Here is a 26,861-nt window from a genome sequence, read left to right as displayed (position 1 = left end):
CTAAATTATTTGCACACCGTTATCTCAGCTACAAATACTTTGTTTTTTACACACACAGCAAAGCAATCAAATGCAGTTGCTCATCAAATCTAACATACTCACCTCGGCATATTTGGCCACCGAGCTAGCTTCAACAGCATAAACCTTTCTAGCACCAGCCTGCACAGCGAAAAATGAAAGAATACCTGATCCGCATCCAACATCTAGGACCACCTTGAAACAGAAAAATGGATGGGGATGAACATGCCACGGTATAAGGCTTTATTTATATTCCAAATCTTATCAGCAGATTCGGAAAGTATAAAAACCCTCCTGCCAATCAATGCTATCAAATATTTATAAATACTATATTTGACATTGCCAATCATCAAGATCTAACTAAAACAATGGTAAGGTTTTCTTCATGAAATTAAAATATGGCATCAAATTCATGACATATTTCTTTGCATAATTTTTATTAACAAAAAGTGAATAACAAGTCTTGAAATTACAAGCTCTTAGTATGATTAATTTGGAGAACCTACACATAAATTGTAATTTATTTTTTCTGAGGGGAATTCAACAGTTATTCTTGCTATTTTATTCCTTAGCAGAAGCATTAATGTAGGTGTGAAAAAGAAGCAAGAACATATGCTGTAGGATTATTAACACAGGTAGAGCTTGTAAATGCTTTTCAAAGTATTTTATTTTATTCCATTAAATATACTCCTAATCTAAAGTCAGAAAGCAATGTTGGAAGCATTTATTTTTTAAAATTACTTTAAGAATCTACTTAGCAAAAGTGGTAAAATAATAGAGTTCTCTACACAGTTGTTACAGATTAATAAAAAAAAAAGACTTGTGCTAAGGTGGATAGCATTTGGACAGCATTTGTCACTCTCAGTTGGCAAGGGAACTAAATTAAACTATACTGCACATTTATGTATATATGGATGGATATATTTATATGCCACCTGATTCTTAATGATTCTGGATAGCTAATAAGTTCATACTTTAATTAGTCTAATTTTACTCTAATAAACTCTAAATTAATGTATTTTTTATCAGTTGAAGAGCTACCTACATTCATGTTTCCTGGGTCGGCTGTGATGCATTAGATTAGAATCAGAATGTCTCATGGGCCTATATTTATTTAATTTTTCCTGCCTGCCTCAATGCCTTAGTTCAGTGGCTGAACTCGCGCAGCCCAATTCCAAATGGGCCACAGCTCAGAAATGGGCCATGGCCTAAGGGTTGGGGTCCCTTGCCTTAGTTTAGTTCCTTCCATAGTCCTAGTCAGTTTCATTTGGGGGAAATAAATACAAACATACCGATACATTACCCTAAAAAGAACTGAAGTAATGCTATAACGCTATCCCTAATAGTTCAGGTTCTACATTTAATCCCAGATTTGCTATTAAACTTAGTATATTTAAATGCCGTATTGTTAAATGATTGTTGCTTATTAAGTCAGTGTTGCTTTGTACCATAGCTGGTTTTGTTTGGACTGAGAAGTTTAACCAAAGTCACACAGCTAAGAAACTGCATTAGCTGCCACTACGTAAATCCTTCAATCAAAACATCTCGTTTAAGGACCACTACAAATTATGTTATACAGATTTATCAAGCTCAGCATCTCCAACACTTTTACTAGATTGTGCTTGAATAATATTTTTTTATTAGTAGTAGTAGTAATAATATTTATTAAACAATTTCAAAGTTTTGTAGTTAATGGCTGATTTTCATCTCTTGGATTAACTTCCCCAGTTATAAACTGGCTGCATACATCATGAGAGTTAGGACCAGCAATGTTGAAACTTCTGAAGTTTCTCCACATCCTTTTAAGTTATATTTTATTGGCGGATATTACATTGACTTTATTGTGAAGGGTGCTGGCCCTCAAAACATCTCTTAGCGATGAAAAAACAGATTGAAAATATTCAAATACATTTTAAAAATTGAATTAAACTATTTATGCTTCCCCAACACCACATTCGAACAGAGGGCAGAGTAGTGCCAGACTGGAGGTAGGGGGTATATTTGATTCAGAGCACTCTAGCAAAACAGCAATTTGTTGCCTCAGTTTGAAATCAGAGAAAGATGGAAAAGGCAAACAGTAGAAGGCAGAAGAGCCATATCATTTCTATAATGAAAATGTCTCACATCAGCGCGCCATGGCATTGATCTCACAGCTCTAACTGATCTAAAGTACAGACACAATTGTTGTGGCACTTTTTCTACCAGGTCAGAAAGCCACTAAACTCTTTTGTGTAGAAAAATATAAGGCAATGTCATTTTGTTTCTCCCGCAGAAATGCACAGCCCTAACAATGAAACTCTGAAAAGAACCTAGCTAAGCAGTGTTTAGACCAATTAAAAATGCAATCCAATAAATAAATAAATATATACAGCAATCAAGAAAAAATATGTTGTTAATATTAAATGACCAGGAATTACCAAATGTTAAAATAACCAGGAAATGGGACCTTCATACACCTGGGACACCAAGCCTGGCCACATAACCAGGTCTTCAAGGCCTGATGAAACAGGGCTGGGGTCATCCTACTCTCTGAAGGGACAACGTCCTTGAGGGCAGGCACTACAACAGAAAAGGCCTGCCTCCTAGTGCCCACCAGCCAATATTCCTTGGTTGACAAGTCCTAGAACATACCCATCCAACTAGACTGGATCAGATGGATAGAAATAACTGGGAGAAGTTGGTCCCTCAGGTAACCTGGTCCCAAGCCAAGAAGTGACAATCAGCACTTTGAATTGCACTCGGAAATACGCTGGCAACCAATGCAGCTGTTGTGGCCCCGCCCTCTGAGCCTATCTCATCGGAGGAAGAAGGCTCCGAACATGAGGGAGAGGAGTCAGCCAGGCCTCCCTCTCCAGGCCCCTCCCCTCTGGCACTGTCTCAGGTGCCGGCCGAGGGAGAGGAGATTAGCCAGGAGCCAGGTGTCTCAGATGAGAGCGAGGAAGGAGAGCCGTCGTTCCTGGATGCACGCCAACAAAGGCGTGATAAACGGTTGCAGCAGTTAAGGAGGCGTGCTAGGGATTAGAACTGAGTCACTGGACCACACCCCAGAGACTATATAAGAGAGGGTGGTGGCTGGTAAAACTCCGTGACGAACAAAAACTAACTCTGGCTAGTCACTTGAACAACGTCTGAAGCTGCCGAAGGGATATTGTTTTGCTGGACTATTTGCAATGCGTATGTAATTTTATGTTATCTGTTGCAGTAAAAGCTCTTGGCAGACGGTGCTTATATTGTTGCCAAGTTTGAGATAACGACCTGTGTGCGTGCCAAGTACTTTCTTAACCCTCGGCTGGCTGTGTTTGTGTGTGTGTGTAGACGGGGACAGATCATCAGCTCACAAAGCAGTGATGTTACAAATGTGTTGCGTATCTGACACCATTTATCAGTTGAAGCTTCAGATGCTTTTCAAGGACCCGACCCCACCCCCACCCCCTATGTAGAGCACGTCACAGTAACCTATACTGGGTACTTGGACAAGTCAAGAGGACATGGGTGGCAATGAGCAGAATGTTCTGGTCAGGAATGGGCACAACTGGTGCACAATGCAAAGGTGTGCAAAAGCCCTCTTAGCCACAGCTGCCACCTGCTTTTTCAGCAGAAGTCATGAATCCAAGAGGCACCCCCAGATTGTGCACTGGCATCCGCTGGGACAATGCCACTCCACCCAGAACCAAAGGGGGAATAACCTGCAGCCTGGAAGGCCCAAATACCCAAAACCACTCAGATTTTCTAGGATTGAGCCAAAGCTCACTGTGACCAATTCAGGCTCCTAAAGCCTCGAGGTACTTGGATGGTATCACTCAGCCTGAGGCAGATTCACCAAATGTGCTATACATTTCCCAGAATTACTCCCTCCAAGAGGGGGGGCAGGTAACCCAAAATAGGACTGCTGGGCAGCTATCTGCAGAAATAATAAGAGTGGGCCCTTATCACCACGAGGATGGCTTTAATAGTGGCTCTAGCTTGTGCTTGAGCATCCTCACTTTTTATCATTCACCAGCAGTGCACTAGGTATCTGTTCACCCTCTTCATGTGCCTTAGCTCATACATGAACCATGGAGAGCTTCAGGATCCATGAGAACAGAGGTTGCAGCCATTTTTACATTTCAGGGAGCCATTAAAGTTTTGGCCAACTGTGTGTTGCAGACCTTCTGCAACAACACCAAGCTTCTTCTGGATCCAAACGGTCCCATCAGTCAGTTGGGGCTGGCCGATCTAATATTATGGCCAACATTGTAAGAAAATAAAGGTAGATATTTGAAACTGAGCAGAAAGGTAAGTCTTACCTTATCTTTAAAATCTGTATGATTCTGAAGTATTGCTCTGTGATATGTAGCTGTCCTTACAAAATCCTGCATCATATTTTGTTGTTGAGATAAGCATCCATAAAACTAGAAAGAAAAGAGGAGAAATGTAGTTGCTACAATTTGCCTACAGCTATATACAAAATAAGAATAAAGTCTTTCCTGCAGAAACCCAAGATAGTGCCCTAAATTGTAATAAACCTGGGAAATATTGGGGATGAAAAAGCCATAGCCACTGAAAATTTTAAAAAAACTGATTATGGCATACGGTTTTAGCATGTGTTAGTTAGACTTTTATGTTGGTACAAGAATTTTCTTTTTTTTCTGCCACAGGTTATCCTAATCCACCTGGGAAATATTGAATATATTATGAAACAAGAGTTCTCTACCTGAAAATACTGAGATGCAGAGGAGTCTTCTGTCCTCTGACTGAATACAGAATGCTCCTTGTTTATATTCCTACAGCTGTTCAGTGTATTTGAAAACATGTTATATTCTGAAAAAGAAAGAATGAAGCTAAAGTATAGGAACATTAAACACAAAACCAAAGCAGGCAGGTGACACAAATGTGAGAAAGGTCACTGAATTATTACCATGCTCTTCTTTGTTCTGCACAAGACATAATTCAAAATTCCAGTAAAATATGCCATAGCTGTAGATAGAAATTATATCGTCTGTTCTTTTCTACACAAATCCGCCCTTAAAATAGCCCAACTGCTGGATTTTATTAATGAAATTTTTTGCACAGCTCAAAAACTTTATGAGGGCCTAGGAGGAAGTAGATTATCTGCACTAAGCACTTCGTAATAGGAGGAGGAACAACAATAATTGCAAGTAGAAATAATGATGCCTATTAAAATATTCTTCGCAAAGATCAGCTGTCTCACTTTTTAACCTACAGTAGTCCTCGGCTTTCAGTCATTCAATTAGTGACTGTTCGAGGTTACAATCAGTGGTGGGTTTCAAATTTTTTTACTACCGGTTCTGTGGGCGTGGCTTGGTGGGTGTGGCATGGCTTGGTGGGCGTAGCAGGGGAAGGATATTGTAAAATCTCCATTCCCACCCCATTCCAGGGGAAGGTTACTGAAAAATCCACATTTTCTCCCAATCAGATGGGACTTGGGAGGCAGAGAATAGATGGGGGCAGGGCCAGTCAGAATTCTCCAAACTACTCAAAATTTCTGCTACCGGTTCTTCAGAACTGCTGAAACCCACCTCTGGTTACAATGTCACCAAAAAAAATCTCCATTTTTCACACTGATGACCACTGAAAACTGATTTCCTACAGTCCCGTAATCAAAATTCGGACACTTGGCAATTGACATGTATTGATGACAGTTGGTCCATCCGAGGGTCACTGCAACCTTCTGACAAGAAAAGTCAATGGGGAAGCCAGATTCACTTAACAACCATATTACTAACTTAACAACTGCAGTGATTCACGTAACAACTGTGGAAAGAAAGTTGGTAAAATGGGGCAAACTTTACCTAACAACCATCTTGCTTAGCAACAGAAATTTTGGGCTCAATTTTGGTCATACGTTGAGGACTACCTGTATTGACAAGAAGTATTATCAATCATACATCCTCAGGTATTGTCTCTAGAGACAATGGCTTATTTAAAATATCTGTAGCAGAAGATCAACTGTCTGAACTTCATTGAGGCGCTGACACAAAATGCCATCAAACCAGGTGTTCTACTCCCTATAGCTAAAGAAAAGTGGCAAAAAAATGGCAAAAGTCTCCAGGTAATTTGAACCTCTCAGTAGACTCAAAATTCTAGTGCTGGCTCCAGCAAAACTGCCTGGACCAATTTCTGGAGCCTCTGGCAATTTGGAAAGACATGAATTGGTATATTTTTGTCCTCTATAACTCTCTTAATATTTACTCAAGAAAATCCTTTTTGGCGTTTCACCCTGGTTTGACCTACAGATAATCCTCATTTAACAACCACAATTGGGGACTGGCAATTTAGCCATTAAGTGAAGCGGTCCTAAGTGAAACTGCGACTGGGCTTATGACCTATCTTTGCTTTAGAAACCTGTGAAGGTTATGAAGGCAAAGATTTGTCATAAAGCTACTTTTTTTTTAATCACTGATGATAAAATGCGAATGTTTGCAAAACAAGGCAGTTGCTAAATAAGGATTACCTGTATTGTCTCTGAATCTTAAAGAACCTACTAGCCCTCAGGTAGCATAAGAGGGGAAGAGCTGAGCCAAAGTATTTTCTTTCTCTGAGAAGGTGGTATTGGTAGCAGGAAGTATTGTGTAACCCATAATCAGAAGTTCCATCAAGGGAGTCCTAAGGGCATGATCAAGAAAGGAGAAACATTTCCTGTCATCTACCAATGTGCATCCTCTTTTCAGTCATTCACTCTAATCAGTCTCTATAACTTAGACCTGAGGGAATTATTGAAAGCAATAGCAAATTATTATTTATTTGTATACCTATTAATGTTTTAGATTTATCACCCGGGTAACAACTGTATTAACATAGTAATAGAGGAGCAAATGTTATTTTCTGTGATTTATTTTTCTAGCTTTTAGTATACTATTATATTTATTTGCTTCACTCTGTTTTTTCCTTGTTTTGTTCTTTTAAATTTTGCTGGTGGTGGACCAAAGAAATATTGTAGAACAGAACTGAATTGAAAGCAACAGAAACTGCACTTATTGCTTCCTGGTGTCTCTAAATATCATGCAAAAGCTAAAACTGACCTTCACTTCCCTTCTCTTGATGCCAGGACTAGTTCAAAGTTTTTCTTCAGAAGACTGAGATAAGTAACATCCATCAATAACCACTGGCTACCAAGGCGAGATAAATTTATAGTTCCATCTGCACATTTATATTTTTATTTCCATAAAATTTCTGAAGCCAGTATTTACCCAGAAATTGGCTTATCTGCTGAACATTTAGACTACTGTGGAAAAGTATACAGTTAGTAGATGGTAGGCTGCATTTTTATTGCTTAAATTGTTCTAGATGGATAGCTTTACTTTGCAAAAAAACCTAACTCTTATATATTAGACACACTAAAAACCTATTTTATGGCCATCTTGATGCTATTCAGATGTTGTGCACATGTTACACAGGAAGCGGAAAATGCTATGTATGATTTACTGCTGTCTAAATAGTAGAAACCGGATGCTGGAATATAACAATCCTCCGCATGAATTCAGTTTAGACTAACAGTTGTCAAAATAAAGAGAAAAGAAACAGGAGATGGGAAACTTAAATCACACTAAGAATATGGAATGATGGAATTCTCAAACAAATCATCACAAATATTCCATTATAAACAATTAGAGGACTATAAACCTTTGGTGTATATGTGTTGTATTTGTGTGTGTAAATGACTTAAGTTAGGCCTTAATATCACCATCATTTGAATCCTCTTGAAAGATATAAATTCTCTACAAACATCAGCAAAGATAAAATATATACAGTCAATGAATTATCAGATTAAACAAACTCAGGATTAGGATAAATCCAACTTGATTTTTAAAAGCTTGGAACAACAGGTTCTCCAGAACATCAAATTAGGACCACAGCATCAAATCATTCTCCACTCCCTGCCCATTTTACCTCAATCAATGAGTCCTCAATCAAAAAGTGACTGCAAGTTGGTCCAACAGATCTAACACCTGAGAATCTTTACTATCACTGTAGCTGACCTCAACAAATATAGGACCAAAGAAAACAAAAATCTCCAAATATATATAATATCTAGCCACTTACCAGAATGTGACGTGAATTGTAGTAAGGCGCTGTTGTAACCAAGTGTTATCAAAATGGATTCTTTTCCTACACGGCAATATTCAGTATCTTTATTAACCAAGCATTTATATACACACACCCCATCAACTGCAGGGAGAAAAAATATTGATAACAAAAACACATGAATATTTGCATTTATTACTAACAATATATAATGTATAATGTATATAATATTCTTTGTATATTCTTCTTTGCAAGTTAGTTTCTCAGTATGAAGTCTACTACTTCTTGTTGGGGGATTATGAGCAGCAGTGCATAGGGTTGTAAAGTTTTTCCTATGTATTCAAGATCCTATCTTATATAGAACTGTGTAATCATACTTGGACAAAACTGAATTTGGGTCATGCATATTGGTCAAACTGATTGGTATTCTTCTTAATGTTACCAGCAAATGCTCTACTTCTTCCTTGTCATAAAACATAATATGAAATCCATATTGACCAGGATAAAGGAGAGGTTAGTATATATGAACCCAATTCTGATTTATGGAAAATTGAAGCTTCAAACGTAACGAGTGTAAATAATAAAAAGTATGAATCAATAAATGAAAGAATGAAAGATACAGTATATGCACCATGTGCTTGTAAAACTAACTGAAATGGAAAGGATGCAATAGATCTCAATTTAGATGCTCTTCTGGAGTGGACCTGCCAAATATATGTATGGAATTAAAGGTTCCAGGTGAATATTAAATGAAAGACTTAAAATATATATTATAAAATACAAATTTCTGCCATCTAAAGAGAATTAAAGGTCTTTTTGTTTCAAATACATGATTCCACCAAATGTGAGTTAATGCACATAAATGGAATCAAATGACTGGTTTGATTGTTTAAGATGAATGATATAACTGGTGGACAATAAGAAGATGATAAGAGATTCCAAATAGGATATAATTTTTTTGGTAGGATCCAGAGTGAATCTTGGGAAAAATGAATACAAGAAAAATATTCCTATAAGAAAAACAGAAATGGGTGAAAGAAACAAAAATGAAAGTATAATAGTTACAGGAAGAAAAAGTATAAATCATCTCATTATAAATCTAGAAAATAGATTAATCTCCCAATGGAATACACAGGAGATGTACAAAGGAGGAAGAATGAGAAAGTCATGGGTCAGTGGAGTTGAAATATTCTACATCGGGGTAGAAAAAAGGCAACGTAGATGTGGTTTGTGAAGATAATAAAGTAGAAAAGGTATAAAGAATGGTGATATTGGTGTGAAATAGAGAGGGGGGGAGAGAGAGAGAGAGAGAGAGAGAGAGAGAGAGAGAGAGAGAGAGAGAGTTATAGTTTCATTTTCTATTACATTTAATTTGTTTTGCTCATTTGCCTGTTGCATAATGTTGCATACCACAAAAAGGGTCTCTCTCTCTCTCTCTCTCACACACACACACACACACACACACACACACAAACACACACTAGTTCTCCCCAATATATACCGGTAAATATATTTATTGAATGCACAGATACTTTGATTTAGAAGAAAGTCAATGCAGTACAACAGGTGTGATGCAGGACATAATTGCATTGAGGTATATATGGGCTGAAAAAAATAACTGAAGATATGTGAATGAGATGGCACTTTTTTCCATGTTGGTTGCAAAGCAGGCAGTGAATATCATTCTTCATGCTGTGCTTCCCATAGTAAAAGAAAACAAACATCAAGCTTTTTTAAAAAATGAACTGCTACAATGATATGCCACTAGTGTCAAATATTCTTATCAAAAGATAACCTTTTAAAATACACATCACCTCAACATAGGCAAACATCCCTGACATGCTAGGTTTCATTACTTTTGATAGTGGAACTTTCTTTCCGTATTTTATAGAAATTCAGTTTAAACAAGATAATAGCTTTTTCCCATTTATATATAAATATTTAGTATAGAACTCCTTTATTTCTAAACGAAATTAGTATAATTTCTTCCCTTTGTAATTTTTATGTAATTACAACAGTTTTCATTTTTTAATAGCAAATTATGAAAATGGATAAACTTAAAAATGATCACGTAAGTGATTTTTCTTTCAGATTTGATATTTTCCAATAACAGAATTATCATTTCTTGTTCTTTAATTCCTTTGATTAATCATTGCTCAGTCAACATGCTATCACTTCTCAGGAAAAAAAAAATAGAAAGCATTTCAAAAATTCATCTAATTAAGCCTTGCAATCAAGGTGCTTCAATGATAATTTACAGTGTAATGCTATCATGTCTATTCAAAAATAAGCCCCACAGAATCTCCAGGAAAAAGATTATAAAATATTCTTTTATACAGCCACAGTTGTAACCACGTTTGCTTACAGAAGTGCACGCACAACATTGGTGGACTGACTCCCATGAAGGAGTTCTTGGAATCTCCATCTAGACCCTCACATGAACCCTGCCACAGTTCTGGGGAAAGCTTTTGCACTTGGCTGTCACTATCTATTTAATACTCCAAAGAATAATTGTTTTTGCACTGGTTTTCTTGGGAGGAGGAAATTGGCAGACCTCTTGCCCTGCTTTTCTCTTTAGCTAACTAAGCAGGCAAAATGATGACCGTGGAGCACTTGGTAATCTCTGACAATGGATGCTTGCTTGTAGACATTTTATTACCCAACTAGGTAACATCAGTGCAAGTGAGTGTGGGGTTTCCTGGTGTTTATATGCAGTAGTTTGCCAATTTTGTTGGGATTGGAGTTTCCTCCTTTCAGAATGACAGGGTGATGGAATGATTAAGCTCTATATCAGAATGAGTGTGCTCATTTTTTAAGAAATGCAATTCTTTATTGTGTCTATCAAGATTAAATGAATAAATGGAATCTGAAAGGCATTGGAAGAAAGGGAAGTAAATAACATTTTGACTTTGGGGGGGTTTACATAGATACTTGTTCCTTAAGAAAGGTAATATATGCACATGCACAAATAAGTAGACAAGATGTAACTAAGGCACACAGCTCAAATGCAATCCAAAATTATAATGTACATCTAGCTTCAGTCTTCCCTATATTGCTGTATTTTTCTTGAATTTCTCACCTAAGATGCTTAGGGATTTGGAATTTTGCTTACTTGGCTTGGAGCCAGACCAATGTCCAATTCCTTTCATGAGAGAAAAAAAAAGAAATAAAGACAAAATGGAGCTGCTCCTACCTCTTTCTAAAAGCTTACCCAAAAGGGGATGTTTTTTCCAATCCTGATTGGCTGAATTGTGTTTGATTTTCCCATGGTTTTATTCCCTGCTTATATTGCCAAGTGAGTTTTGATTGACAGATCAGATTTAGGGTCTCTTTAATTCTTTCAGGTCTCAACTTTTACAATATTTACTGCACTAATAAATCTTTTTTTAAAAAGCTAGTTACAGTTCCCCCGTGATAAAGCTATGGCAACGTAAGTATACATAAAACCTTAAAGCACTTATATTAAGAGGGCTTTCCCTACTCCATCACACATATGAAAAGAGGGCTTGAAGCCTTTAGTTATTACCAATGTAATGGAATACAAACGTTGCTTCTAAATACATCTGTTGGTCACAGGATATATGGATGAACTTGAAATTTGAAATCATTCTTTATGGTTCAAACTTTGCTCTGATGATACCACTAGATACTTTTTAATGGCTTTAGTGCTAAGATAGCAGTAGGGATAGCTTGTGTCTCCTGCTAAAGAATTATAAAAACTGGAATAAGAAAAAAGGGGAGCATTGAGGAAGACTATTTCCACCTCTCCAATGGCCTCAGAAAAACACTTGGAAGAAGCTGTAGCCCAACTTGCTTCAGAACAGTAGCAATATCTGGAAATTGAGTCATGGCAATTGCCCTTATTTTCTTGTTGGTTTATGATATTAGCAGATGTTAGCAGACAACTCTCCTTGGATGATTAAGAATCTTCATTGATATATTGCCAAGCACTTTGAAGGGAAAACCCTGAGGTTGGTAAAGGAATAATCCCTAAGAATTTTAGACACATTCCAACGATTCTCGGCCTATTCTGATTCCCTTAATCAACTTGTTCAGATGAAGAAGCTGCTTGGATGGGCAGCGAAAAGTCTCAAACCAACAAATAAGTCCAGTTGCCGTGACTTAACTTCCAGACAATTCAACCTGGATGACTGAGAACCTTCTTTGATGAAAGTAGCAATCGGTAAAATAGATACTCCAGAATTTGCATTGGGGTTTTTATTTCTAGGGGGTTTTGTGTTGTGTTAAGGTTTACCATCTTGCTCTCTATAAATAGGGTGTTTAACTGAAGGCTTAAACCTTCCCTTATACTTAAGTCTATATTCATGATGTCATCATTTTTGTCTTTAAAATCTTCTTGTGACCAAGATTATTTTGAACTCCCTCATAATCAACTCTAAAATTTGGGGACAGCATTCCAGACCACTCCCATCTAGTGGCTTGTCCAAGGTTCTGTATTTTCTTTCTGATTGTCTAATTAATTTTCACATTGCTGAATCTGGGAATATCTCACGCTGACATATGCATTGCAATACTTGAAATGAAAAACAGGTTATGTACATTTCATTCACCCATGTATTAGTAATAATGATATTTTTTTCTGAATGTACTGCCTCCTAAAAGAGGAGGAATGGTTGATTCTTCTATCTTTCATTCCATGTGTGATGGAATTCTTTTAGTAAATGAAAACTGAACTTTGCCCAAATTAATAATGTGTGACTCACTGCCTCCTTCAGAACAGCATTTCCCCATTGTCTTATCCAAGTGCTATTCATTTTTCCTTGAACTAATGAACTACTAAGGAATTCATTTGCTATCCTCATTCTTATCTAGTCCGTTATGACAGGTGGCTAATTGGCACTGTTTTGATTTCGCATGTGAAGATAAAATGATTTGTTGATTTCTAATTTTGCTGTCCTCCCTCTCCTTCATGTCTCCAGCCAGCAGGAAAAATCTGCCAATTGAGATGCTGCAGCAAGAAAAGGGCAGAGCTAGCTGCAAGGCATTGTCCGTCATCTTTAGACTTCTTCCTAGGTTCCTTCTCCAGCAACCCAGACTACCGTAGCTCCATTTTGTAAAAATGGAATCACAAAGTGAGCACATTCTCATCCTTTTATTTCCTGTCTTTATATAGGTAACCAGTGTGGGAGGGGTTTCCCCCCATCATTCCATTATTTCATTATTTCAGTACAGGTAGTCCTTGACTTACAATAGTTTGTTTAGTGACCATTCGAAGTTACAATGGCACTGAAAAAAGTCAGTTATGACTGTTTTTCACACTTACAATTGTTGCAGCTTCCCCATGGTCACGTGATCAAAATGCGGACGCTTGGCAACTGACTCATAGTTATGATGCTTGCAGTGTCCCAGAGTCATGCGATCCCCTTTTGTGACCTTCTGATAAGCTAAGTCAATGGTGAAGCCAGATTCACTTAACAACCGTATTACTAGTTTAACCACTTCCGTGATTCTTAATAAATGTGACTTTAAAAATGTAGCAAGAAAAGTCGTAAAATGAGGCAAAGTTCACTTAACAAATTTCTCACTTACCCATGTAAATTTTGGACTCAATTATGGTCATAAGTTGAGGACTACCTGTACATTGATACCAGCAGACACTACATCCATTTCTGTCCTACTGCATTAAAACTCATTAGACATGAGTAACCTGATGTTATTACATGGGATTCTAACCTTCTATTGGGAATTGAACTCAATGTCCTGCACACTTTAAGGTGCATTAACTTTAGGAGATAGCCAGATCCTGGTGCTTTGCAAAAAGAATTTACAGATGTTATCAGAATGGTATATATGATCCACCTTTCCAGAGGAGAAAAATATTTTTATTTCAACCTTTTATTAAATCAGTGAGAACAATTGAATAAAAGATCTGCAATACTACTCCAGAGCAACTATACAGTTCTAAAAGATCACTGATAGAGCACAATTCTTGAGAGGACCAGAGCAGAATGACACTAATCAGCCTTTCACATTGGCAAGGTCAAAAAACAGGCATGGCAGGAATCAAGGAATCCTCTTGATTGTTAAGGTAAAATAACAGAATCTTGAAAGCTATTTAGAATTTCTCTCTGCCCCATCTTATGCTGAACAAAATCAAGGTGCGGTTATTTTGAGTTTCATCTCACTTTCCCCAGGACTGAGTAATCTTTGCTGGAAGTCCTACCTTAATGGCTCTTTTGTTCTTTCTCCATTCCTAAGGGCAGACTTACGTTCCTTCACAACAGATGAAGCTGACACAAGAGCCAAACCCACATCATCTGAAATTGCCGGAAACAACTTCGAAGTTCTAGATGCCAAAGTGTAAACATTTTACATATCTTTCAGCTGTTGTTGGATGCTCTGATGTAGGAGGGGAGATTGCTATTTTAACAATAGTACAGCTAAGTACACTTTAAGAGCATTTCACTCACTGGCCTGGGAAAGAGATAAAAGCAACATCATGGAGACTCTGAAGAAAAAACGATATTGCCAGGCTACATTTGTTATTTTGTTGGGTGTAAGTGGGAAAAGTGTTATGTACTAAATGTGGCTCAAAAATGGATAGAATAGAAATTGGGAGAACCTTTCTACTGACTAATTCTTGCTGCGAGAAACATCACAATTATGATAAAATTAGGATGGGCTTTTTATTCTAAATTAAACCCTTATCAGATAAAATGATATTATCAAAAGAAACAAAGGAACTTTGGGATAAAAATACATCCTTATCTTATGGGTGAGTGAATAATCCATCTGACATGTGCTTCAAGGCAAACTGTCCCCTTTTCCACATTCTGCTAGATTTTAAAGCATACTTCTTCTTAAAACTGTCTTTAGACTTTCTACCATATTTGACAGATTTTTTTTTTTACTATTGCTGCAAACAGTAGATACTAAAATTGCTGCTGACTGCTAATGCATAAGCAAGTATTAATATATATTGTAAATATATGGCAGGTTTCCTAAAGCAGAACAATCATTATAAAAGTATACACAGCTATACAGAAAGATATAAAGTGGATTTCCTCAAATATTTTCCAACAATTCAAATTGACTGCTTTTTTCCAGTATAAAGTACAAAAATATACATGCAATCAAACCCTAAATGCAAGAATCTTGAAGAACAAGTTGTGCATAACTTTCCTTTTACAGTTCAGTGATATTTGAAATTAAAACTCTACTTTTTTTGGAAATCTGCCAAAACTGTCAGATTCTTTACCTGAAAAATATTTATTTATAACTTCTCCAGTTTGTTCATATGTATTTTCAAAATGAACAATTTTAGAAGAATGACAAAAGTCTTGTGGAACTTAATATTTTACATTGATACTACACAATCTTAGTCAAAAGGAGCCTTGATGGCGCAGCAGACTAAAGCACTGTTAAGTAACACCAGCTGTCTGCAATTACTGCAAGTTCAAATCTCACCAGGCTCAAGGTTGATTCAGCCTTCCATCCTTTCGAGGTAGGTAAAATGAGGACCCAGATTGTGGGGGCAATAAGCTGACTTTGTATAAAAAAGAACACCGTTTAGGGGAGGCTGAAAGCCCTACTAAGCAGTATATACAAAAGTATGAAGGCTTTTGCTTAAACACATTGTAAGCCGCCCTGAGTCTCCGGAGAAGGGCTGCATATAAATGGAACCAATAAAATAAATAAATGAATGAATGAATGAATGAATGAATGAATAAATAAATAAGATATTATAAGCCACATAGAACAAATATTGCCTTAGCTGTAATTTTGATTTATATAGCCACTGATGTCAAATACATCAAAGCCGCACAGTCGAGTAATTTGTTTATTTCAGGCAAAGCTAAGCAAAGGTACTAGCTTAAGGTCAAATACAGATATATACAAGGTTCCCTTATTTTACCCATTAAGGATAATTCTGCAATTGTCTATATTAATCCAATATAATTAACTTGGACTTTATATTGAGCCTCAGGATAGCAATACACAAGATAACTGAGCTATTCACTTTTGCAGGTAAAACTGGTCTTACTCTGGAAAAATTCCCATTGAATGAAGAGGGTGGTGCATTTACCTTCACTGATTACTTTATTATCAGCCTGCCCAGATGGATAATAAGAGACCAATCTTTTCAATTTTATGATACAAAGCTTATTTTATTTACTTCATTTTAAAGATACATATGTTTCCTAAACCTTCCTAACACTGTATAGGATAAATATTATTTTTAAAGGATTTAAAATAATTACAAAATCAAATGAGGTAATAAAAGAGTCCCCGTGAACTCAAAATTCAATTATAGGCCAAGATAAACTGATAATTATTATAATAATAGAAATAGCAATAACAATAAGACTTATATACCGCATCACAGTGCCTTACAGCACCCTGTAAGTGGTTTAGAGGCAACATATTGTCCCCAACAGGATGGAAGGCTGAGTCAACCTTGAGCCAGTCAGGATCAAACACATGACACTGAGCAGAGTCAGCCTGCAATACTGCATTCTAACCACTGTGTACCATGGCTAATGGTGGTGGGGGATCTCACTGAAGAACCATCATCAGTGAGATGGTGATGATTCCCCACCATCCAGTCAGAGCTGAAGAAGGTTCTTGGATGTGAAATGAAATGTTTCCGGCAATGTCTTCAAAGAAAAACCAGAAAATCCAGTTGCCTCTTGAAAAAGCACCTTTGGGAAGACCAACAAAAAGGAACACAGCACCTTTATATAAATAATTCATATGTCTATGGAGGAATTAATGTTCCTGAAGATGATTCTGTTGAAAGCATTAAAATAATGCTTTAAAAAAAGGTGAGAAACAATAGTAATATCACTGTGGATGATTATTACACTAGCAAAGTCTACAGAAGATGTAGACTTTTAAAAAATTCAAAAGATTATGTGTTCCTGGTAATAAGATACTTTACTTGCTTTAATATCTCCTAGAAAATTCAGCTAGTAGTGGCAGATTTCTGAAAACATTTCATTTTTTAAACAATGAAAGAAGCCTGCATAAGAGGGAGATGTGAGAGAGGTTATTTATCCAGGAGTGTTACTGATGAACATAGATTGATTGATTGATTGATTGGTGCAGATGTCAGGCAGACACCGATGTCACTTGAGGGAAAGTGACATGTCACTTCCTCCTCCTCCTCAGGTAACTTTCGTGAAGTTAAAACTGGAGAAGTTACTCAATCTATTGCTTTGACTACTCTGAGTGCAAGATAGGGAAAGAAGATGTAATAAAAAAAGAGAAGGAAAACAAATGCACCCATTTAATAATATCATTTCTAGCTTTCTTGAATCAAAAGGAGTTGGATTTCATTTAACAAAGATACTAATTCATTCCATCTGCTAACGTCCCAAAGTGAAGCATTTTCACAGACTATAAACTTTGATGTAGAAGTCTGCTGCTAGCAGTGAAGACAAGGTAATAATGCCTCCATGAAACATTAAAGATATTCAGCGCTTCAGGAGAACGCTCTATTAAATCAACCTACTGTAAAGTATACGCTGAAGTTTTATTCACCTATTTCTCCATGCTCATTGTGGTTGACCGTTAAAAAAGATCTACATCTGTAACTGAGCGGCTCTCTGTGACAATCTGAGAAACATAATATTTTACTGACCCTATAATAGATTTCTGCATGTGTGTGTTTTTGAGTTGTTTCCTGGGGAACCATACGGCTCTTCAGTTAGAACATCAGAAATAGCAGACATTTTTCCCCCCAAGAAGACAGCTTGTCTTTTCCAGCAAGTGATCATCACAGCAACAAGGATCTCCAAAGGTACATTCTGTAAAAGGGTATATTCCACACAGGGTAAATTGACTTTATTTACACCAAGATTAAAAGAATGGACACGGCAGCAAATATCCTATGATCTTATACAGCAAACAGGGACTCAACAGGAGACGTGAGGATATTCTTATTGGACTTTTGGAGCAGAATTATTTCTCAGAGTAAGAAACTTTGAAAAACCAGTGGTGTGGATTGGAAGACTCCTACTTAGCCTGTGTTATGTCAGGCAACCAAGCCTCTGATTAATGGCTTTTGAACCAATAACATTGTCAGCTACAAACACGGTTTGTAGTCCCTTCGAATCTGCTGGCAAAATCCATTTATAACAACAGCACAAAAACAGCAACAACACAAAAGCCATTATCTTGCTAGCAAACATTCCTTGTGACTATAGCCATTTGATCTGAGCAACAAATCTCATAATCTGAATGCTGAAATAGAAAATTTGGGGAAAAAAGTTTCAGATGCAGCACAGAAAAGATGTCAGAAAGAAAGAAAAGAAATTACCCACTAACTAGACAAATAAAAATAGGTGCCACATATTTGCCCAAACAGGGACTCCATCAATAAGGACCCCAAATATATTTTGCAATACAGACATACAACGAGTCGAAATTATACTTTAATCTCATTCTTCTGGCTTTTATTGGTCACAGAACTCTCTCAATCAGCATCTCCTTTTTCTAACAAACATTTAAAAGAAAGTCTTCATTTGTTTTTTAAAAAATCCCACAACCTCTATGGATTCAGGATAGAAGGCAGGGCTCAATATTTACTTTTGTGAAATGCATCACCATCCTTAAGGACTCCCCATGTTCTCTATTCATCAACACACAATAGCAGCAGTCTTTTTTCCAAAAGCCATAGAAAATTTGGCATTAGTTTTCTAAGATACACAGAGATAACATCATTCTTCTCAGCATCTGTGAACTGCATACTTAGTGCACAGCAAACAGAAGATGGCCTAAATCCCAGCTGCATTCTGTTTCATTATTTTCTAGCGGCATGGTTCAGTGGCTAATATACTGGATCTGTGCCCGGGACATTTTTTTCAGTACTCAACTCAGGCAAATACTCAAGGATGGCTTTAGGCAAATCGGTAAGTAAAAGTAATACTGCTACAGGAACCTTGGGGGAAGAGAGGGCAACATGTTTTACATTATCATACCTTCATCCTAAGCTTTCACGGGATATTGAGGTCAGCTTTTTCATGGGCAGTATACTTTTATGATATTTTTGTTCAAAAATTGAGGGTTAGCTTATTTGTGGAAGGGCTTATCCTCAAGTACATGGATATGTTTGTCTATGTGTGTGGTGCCCATCTCTCCAGCACTGGTTAAGAGCTGCAGTAAAATATTGGGACACCATGTATGTAATCATGGGAATTTTCTATATAATAGTCTGACCAGGATATCTTTCAGCCATTTTCAGAAGTTTTTTCTATTCGTAAACCAAAATTTTACTGGAAGTCCCTTTGGGTATATGATATATGTGAACTGGATATAGATCCCGTTTCCCGTGTACTATTTTGAAATTTTGTTTTATGGCATCCAGAGTCTGTATTTTGACCAGTACTTGCAATGTGCTCTTCAGGATTAATCCAAAATTGAGATTGTTACTGACTGGAAAAAGTCAGCTGGACCGACAGCTGGAAAAAGTCATTAGTCATTAGTTCCAGAGGTGAGATCTAAAGGAGGAACAATTCCTGTAGGCCACATAAACTTGTCTGAAAAAATATACGCAGGTGGCTTAAGAGTTATAAAATAAACTCAGCTAGTTCATCACTGCATCAATAAACAGCAGATGCTGCATCAGTGTTTTTATTTATTGCTATTAAAAGTATTATTTCAATATTTAATTTTATAACCCCATTGAAAATATTTATTGCGGAATTTATACCCTGACATGTAATTAGTACAAGCTGCTATCATTTGTAAACAGCTTTCCAAAGAGCACATATCCACTTTGAATTAATGCTGGTAGTCTTTGACTTACAACAACAATTAAACCCAAAATTTATGTTGCTAAGAAGATAGTTGTTAAGTGAGTTTTGCCCCATTTTACAACCTTTCTTGCCACAGGTGTTAAATGAATCACCACAGTTGTTAAATTAGTAACACATTTGTAAAGTCAATCTGGCTTCCCCATTTTGCTGATCAGAAGGTTGCAAAAGTTGATCACATGATCCTGGGACACTACAACCATCCTAAAAATGAGTCAGTTGCCAAGCATCTGAATTTTGATCATGGGACCATGAGGATGCTGTAATGGTCATAAGTGTGAAAAGCAGACATAAGTCACATTTTTCAGTGCCACTGTAACTTTGAAAAGTCACTAAATGAATTGTTGTTTCAGTAGGCAGTAGAACAATAATCAGATCACTGCATTTTTAAATATGACATGAGAGTATAATTTTGCATTATTGTTATATTTTCAATATGTCAGAAGGATCTTCTTTAGGGATGAGATTCAGAGAGAGCAGATGTTTATCCTGATAAATCTCCATAATTAATAAAAATACATAAAAATAAATTAAAAGGATAATATTCCCCCATTTCCTTAAAAAAAGATTTTCCACTTCTATAAATATTTTTAGCTCCAGCGTGGTATATATAGAATTTTTTTTTAAAGAAAAGCTTTTGAAATGTTTGCATAACAGCAGTCCGTTCTATCTAACATGATTCTTATAGGGCAAGAAAATTGGAGAGGAAGATTGTACCAGCCACAAATTCATTTCTCCCTTAAAGTAAACCAGGTTTTGCTGTACCATTCAGATGTAACTGCCTTCCTTCATTACCCATGTTCACATTTTGCTGCTAACTTATTTTACTGAAGAGCAAAGGCAACAATAACATTAGAAAACTAATATAATTTTAACACTTGAGGATTTGAAATAAAATATATTGTACAGTGATACAGACATCTGGCTGACTGGAGGCATCTCTAATTTACTTCTGGATCAAGTAGACAAAGGTAAACAGAAAGAAGATATAATATTCTGACTTCAATTCAAACAGGTGTTTTGGAATCCATAAAGCAGTTGTCTTTTCCCACAATTGTGAGGCAGCTATAGATGGCAACAGTAGTATCTCAGGAAAGGTCACTGCTGCTTTAAAGAACTGCAAATAGGTACTAATTTTGGATTTACATGCTCCAAAGCACCTGTTTGGATTTCAATTTGAAGCAGGTAACCCATAAACTGAGTCTATAATTCAGTCTTTACAGATTTGTGTATTGGAATACAGGCAGTCCTCGATTTACAAGTTTGTTTAGTGACCGTTCATAATTACATCATTATTGAAAAAAGTGACTTATGACTATTTTTCACACTTATGACCGTTGCAGCATTTCCATGGTCACATGATCAAAATCCGGATGCTTGGCAACTAGTTCATATTTATGGCGATTGCAATGTCCCGGGGTCATGTGATCACCTTTTGCGACCTTCTGGCAAGCAAATTCAATAGGGAAGCCAGATTCACTTAACAACCGTGTCACTAACTTAACAATTGCAGTGATTCACTTAACAACTATGGCAAGAAAAGGCATAAAATGGGGCAAAACTCATTTAACAACAGAAATTTTGGGATCAATTGTGGTCGTAAGTTGAGGACTACCTGTGCCTGAAGCCTTTTAAAAGCACTCCTAGTGTTTCAGGGTCAGCTAAGAAATTATGGACATTGTAGTTGGTTACATGTTAGTTCATTTTATTGATTTGTTGTTCATAATGTCTGAGCTGACCCTAGAAATAAATAGGCTATACCTCTTGCAAATACTATGGCGAAAGCAATAAATCTAGGCTTCTCATCTGCTAATGTGAGAGCCCGATCTCATTTCTATTAACCTTCAGTCGATTGCAGACCACAGTGGGGAAAAACCACACACATTACAGGAAAAAAAAATGAAGATAATTTTTACAAATTGCAGGAACAGCTTATGTGGGGAATTGATTCAGCTATTGTCCCCTCAGGTAGCAGATACTAAATGAAAAATATAGCAACATGTGGGCCCTGTTTGCCTTCGTATTGTTCTCTGCTTCAGAGACAAATGGATATCCTCAACAGAGCAGTATGGCCACATCCAGATAGGCAGTTTAACTTTCCTCCAGGTGGCACAAAGTCTGCCAGCATAATTTGTTCTGTTCCCTGTTGTGCCTTAATTGCAAGGCCAATGAGGGTGATCCTGTCCTCAATGTGGAGAAAGTTAAGGAAAGCAGTAGGTGATTTCCTACTAGCAGGAAAAAATATTATACGTGCTTGTTGTAATGCTTTGGGATGAACTGGACTGGGTAGGAGGTAAGTTCCAACAGAAACCCAGAACTGTATTCGTAAGTATATTTATCTGCCTTAATCTGATTCACAAGAGTAGATGGAGACTTTTCAGCTCTCCTGGTTCCTGGAAAATCCTCACTGACTCAGAGATCAAGACACTATAGCCCTTACCCAACCCACATATTATCCATGGATTCTCTTACAGATAGTCCTCAACCTATGACCACAATTGGTTAATGCACCTTAAAGTGTGCAGGACAGTGAGTTCGATTCCCAATAGAGGGTTAGAACCCCATGGAATAACATCTGGTTACTCATATCTTTTTTTTTTTTAATTTGATTTATATGCCGCCCTTCTCCGGAGACTCAGGGCGGATTACAATGCGTTAAGCAATAGCCTTCATACTTTTGTATATTTATAAAGTCAGCTTATTGCCCCCACAAACTGGGTCCTCAATTTGGAAGGCTGAGTCAACCTTGAGCCTGGTGAGATTCGAACTTCCACTAATTGCAGACAGCTGGTGTTAATCACAATGCTATCAGTCAGCTGAGCCACCAGGCCCCGTCTAATGAGTTTTAATACAGTAGAACAGAAATAGATACAGTGTCTCCTGATATCAATGTACAATGTATAGTCCTCAAGATATGACCACAATTGAGCCCAACATTTCTGTTGTTAAGTGAGATATTGCCCTCTTTTATGACCTTTCTTGCCATGGTTATTAAATGAATCACTGCAGTTGATAAATTAGTAACCTGGTTGTCAAGTGAACCTGGCTTCCCCATTGATTTTGCTTGTCAGAAGATCACAAAACGTGATGACATGACACTGCAATTGTCATAAATATGAGCCAATTGCCAAGTGTTTGAATTTTGATCACATGATCATGGGGATGCTACATAGATCTAACTGAAAAATGTTCATAAGTCACATGTTTTAGTGCCGTGGTAACTGTGAAGAGTCAATTAACAAGCTGTTGTAAGTTGAGGACTACTTGTATTTATCCTCTCTCATCTTTTTTTTCTTGCTCATCCTTATGTCACTTTTTTCCACGCACACGCTCCTCTTTCGCCATGGTTCTTCCTTCTCACTTCTTCCTTCTCACACACTTTCACTGCTTTTCTGTTTGCTCTCTCATGCTTTCTCCCTGTCTCTTGCTTGTCTCTCTCTCTTTCTGCCCTAAAACAAGTGACTGGGAACTATTAGCCAGTGATGGATAGAGGATGACCCTGTTATTCAGTATCACTGCAGGCTACAAGTCAGCCAGAACATTTTAAAAGTATATGTCTATCTGTTTCATATTAGAGCGCTACATCTGTATAGATAAGAGTGTTGTTGGATTAATAGACCATCAAAGTCCCTTCCAGACCTATAATTCCATCAATACCTTGGACCTGATCATTCCTGCTTCCCAAATGAAAATGGCCATGGAAGGAAGTTCCTAGGGACTGGAGGTAAAGGATCTGCTTGTACCAGTAGCAGCCAAAAGCAGCAAATGAGAGTTGGATCAATTCTAGCTGTGGTCAATGCTTCTATAGTAGCTGCTAAAGCACCACAAATTGTGCGTAATTGTGCAGTCTGTGTCATCAGAAGATGGAAAACACTTTAACTCTGGCTCAGATAACTACAAAGTTAGGTGGCCTCAGCTGTGGGCTTTGGATGAGAAGGAACATCATGAGGATGTGTCCTTAAAGAATACCGTAATTGGCATGGTTCGGGAATATGTGGGTGACTTCTCTGGCTGGTTGTTCTGTTTGCTTACTACTGGAATAGGTATAACCAAATAGTTATGAGACATTAGAATTAAATGCAAGTCTGACCTAAACAACTGCCATGCCTTTCATAAACAATTTTTACATTTCAAAGCTTAATTAGGAGTTGGTGTCTAATTTGAACACATTGAAAGTTCAAGCGCATCGGAGTTTAAGTCAGCAGCTCCATTTGCTTCCTAGAACTTTACATGTTAGGGTTCAACCCTCGAATATCTGCAACACAAAGAAAAAAATAAGACCTGCATACATACTATATAGTTTATTTTTTCAGTTCATTTAAAAAGGATACACATCTAAGAGTTGAGAAGTTGCAACAATTCCATGGCAGCAACCATGGGATTAAGAAGAGCTACAAAGTACCATCTTCCATATTGTATCTGTTTATTTATTAATCAAACTAGCATGCTGCCTGACTCCCATTGATACTGGGTACCTCATAATAACCAAAGCAAGGCAATTACCACAAAACCAATTAACAGAGGGGAAAACAAGATAAGAGATGACAAGGACCACAGATTGGACAAAGCAAGGCATCCCATCCTCCTTTGTTTTGTGCTATACCATTTATTTTACTCCGCAAAGTGCAAAAAAAAAAAGAATAGTTGGGAAGTCCGAGTATACACAACACAACAAAGGTCTTAGGAAAATCCCGGCAACTTTTTACAAATCTAGAATAATTAAAATTAAAAACTTTGAAGAATGTCTGCCCAACTCTTCAGCCACAAACCAGTGTGTGTTCCAGCATCTCTCTTTCTATACATTCTCACGTGAAACAAACACAAATACAGATGTCTATGGAAATTCTCAGTCATCCAGGTCATGGTTATCCCAAAGGTCCTTTTTTTTCCCCCCAAGAGGCAATTGGGCTTTGTTTTTCTTTGATGAGGTTTTGCTTCTCATCCAAGAAGCTCCTTCAGCTCTGACTGGATGGTGAGGAAACTTCATCCAAGAAGCTCCTTCAACTCTAGCTGGATGGTGAGGAAACTTCATCCAAGAAGCTCCTTCAACTCTGGCTGGATGGTGAGGAAACTTCATCCAAGAAGCTCCTTCAGCTCTGGCTGGAGGGTGAGGAAACTTCATCCAAGAAGCTCCTTCAGCTCTGGCTGGATGGTGAGGAAACTTCATCTAAGAAGCTCCTTCAGCTCTGACTGGATGGTGAGGAAACTTCATCCAAGAAGCTCCTTCAGCTCTGGCTGGATGGTGAGGAAACTTCATCCAAGAAGCTCCTTCAGCTCTGGCTGGATGGTGAGGAAACTTCATCCAAGAAGCTCCTTCAGCTCTGGCTGGATGGTGAGGAAACTTCATCCAAGAAGCTCCTTCAACTCTGGCTGGATGGTGAGGAAACTTCATCCAAGAAGCTCCTTCAACTCTGGCTGGATGGTGAGGAAACTTCATCCAAGAAGCTCCTTCAGCTCTGGCTGGAGGGTGAGGAAACTTCATCTAAGAAGCTCCTTCAGCTCTGACTGGATGGTGAGGAAACTTCATCCAAGAAGCTCCTTCAGCTCTGGCTGGATGGTGAGGAAACTTCATCCAAGAAGCTCCTTCAGCTCTGGCTGGATGGTGAGGAAACTTCATCCAAGAAGCTCCTTCAGCTCTGGCTGGATGGTGAGGAAACTTCATCCAAGAAGCTCCTTCAGCTCTGGCTGGATGGTGAGGAAACTTCATCCAAGAAGCTCCTTCAACTCTGGCTGGATGGTGAGGAAACTTCATCCAAGAAGCTCCTTCAGCTCTGGCTGGAGGGTGAGGAAACTTCCTCATCACCCAGCCAGAGCTGAAGAAGCTTCTTGGATGAGAAGCGAAATGTCTTCAAAGAAAAACCAGAAAGTCCCAAGTTGTCTCTTGGAGGAGGGAGGGGAAGCACCTTTGGGGAAAATACAGATTATTTACGGGTGTGAGGGTTTCCCCACAGACCGGTTCCCACGATCAGCCCACAGAGCACTCGGAGGAAGGGGGGGCAGGGAACCCGAAAACCCCGCACACGCGAGTTCCCCGCCATCACCTCCCCCAAATCAACGTCGCCCTCGCCCGCATTCCCCAAACCGGCCAGACCCCATTTGCCCCATCGCGCTCAAGCGAAAGCAGCAGCAGCCGCAATCCCTCGCCGGGACCGGGCAGAGAAACCCGGTGGCTGCTGCTGCTGCTGCTGCTGCCTCTTAGCCTCCTCCCGAGCCTCCCCCCGCCCCTCCGAGCCATTTTAGGATTCAAGCCTAAGAAAGGCGAAGAGGCTCCTCGGGACAAGCGAGGCTGGCAAAGCAGCGGCTCCCCAAAGGCTGCCGAGAGCGCCAAACTTTCCGCGGAGCTGCTTCTCCCTTTCCTTCTCCTCCCGGGCCAAGAAAGCTTTCTCTCCGGGACGCTCGGGTCCCCGGGCGGCCGGCCCCGTCTCTCCCGCCCTTTCCCCGGCCGGCCACACCTGCCCGCGCCGCTTCGGCTTTACTTAACCGTCTGTCACGGCCACCTCGGCGCCTCCGTCCCGCGCGCAAAGCTCCAGGCGGAGGGCTTTCTGGGCGGGCTGGGCGATCTGCAGCCCTTCCCGGAGCTGCTCCTCATTGAGGCGAAGCAGCCGGACGCTGCACTGCAGAAGCTGGCCGGGCGGAGCAGCCATGGATGCCGCCTCGGGGAGAGGCTGGCGGGCGCAGACGGCGGGCAACGGAGGCGGCTGCTGGTCGGGGCGCCTGGAGCCGCTTGGCTCGAGCGAGGCGGCCGAGGCTATAGGGCCGGCAAGGGAGGCGAGGAGGCGGGCGGGGAGCGGCGAGCTTTCCTGCCGAACGAGCTCCCCATCGGAGATGCCGCCGCCGCCGCCGCCTCGCTCGCTTCGGCATCTGCAGCGAATCGGGCTCCCTCTCCCGTTTTCCTCCCTCTTCCCGCACTTCCTCTGGAAAAAAAAAATGTCCCTCCAGCGAAAAACGATTTGCGCGCTCACAAGAAGCCGAGGGGACGTTCTGGCGAGCTGCGGTGCGGTCGCTTCGAGTTGGCAAGAGCGACGCCTGCCGGCTGGCTTT

The 26,861-nt window shown here is 38.9% G+C and overlaps 1 protein-coding gene across 1 annotated transcript in view; it reads right to left on the bottom strand.

Moving 5' to 3' along the window:
* LOC139311195 (histone-arginine methyltransferase CARM1-like) overlaps positions 1-26,464 on the bottom strand; it is a 54,252-nt gene extending 27,788 nt beyond the window's left edge. Inside the window, exons 1-5 of the mRNA XM_070935569.1 lie at positions 26,302-26,464; positions 8,062-8,187; positions 4,712-4,818; positions 4,305-4,409; positions 103-213 (exon numbers count right to left, since the gene is read on the bottom strand). Coding sequence (XP_070791670.1) covers positions 103-213; positions 4,305-4,409; positions 4,712-4,818; positions 8,062-8,187; positions 26,302-26,464 — 612 coding nt within the window. The remainder of the gene's footprint in view (positions 1-102; positions 214-4,304; positions 4,410-4,711; positions 4,819-8,061; positions 8,188-26,301) is intronic.
* Between the last annotated feature and the right edge of the window lie 397 nt (positions 26,465-26,861).

This window comes from Pituophis catenifer, unplaced genomic scaffold, assembly GCF_029215685.1.
Source record: "Pituophis catenifer annectens isolate HBS135680 unplaced genomic scaffold, rPitCat1.0.hap2 SCAF_2, whole genome shotgun sequence".
In the NCBI taxonomy this organism is placed as follows: Eukaryota; Metazoa; Chordata; class Lepidosauria; order Squamata; family Colubridae; genus Pituophis; species Pituophis catenifer.
This window is presented reverse-complemented; position numbering and strand designations above follow the sequence as displayed.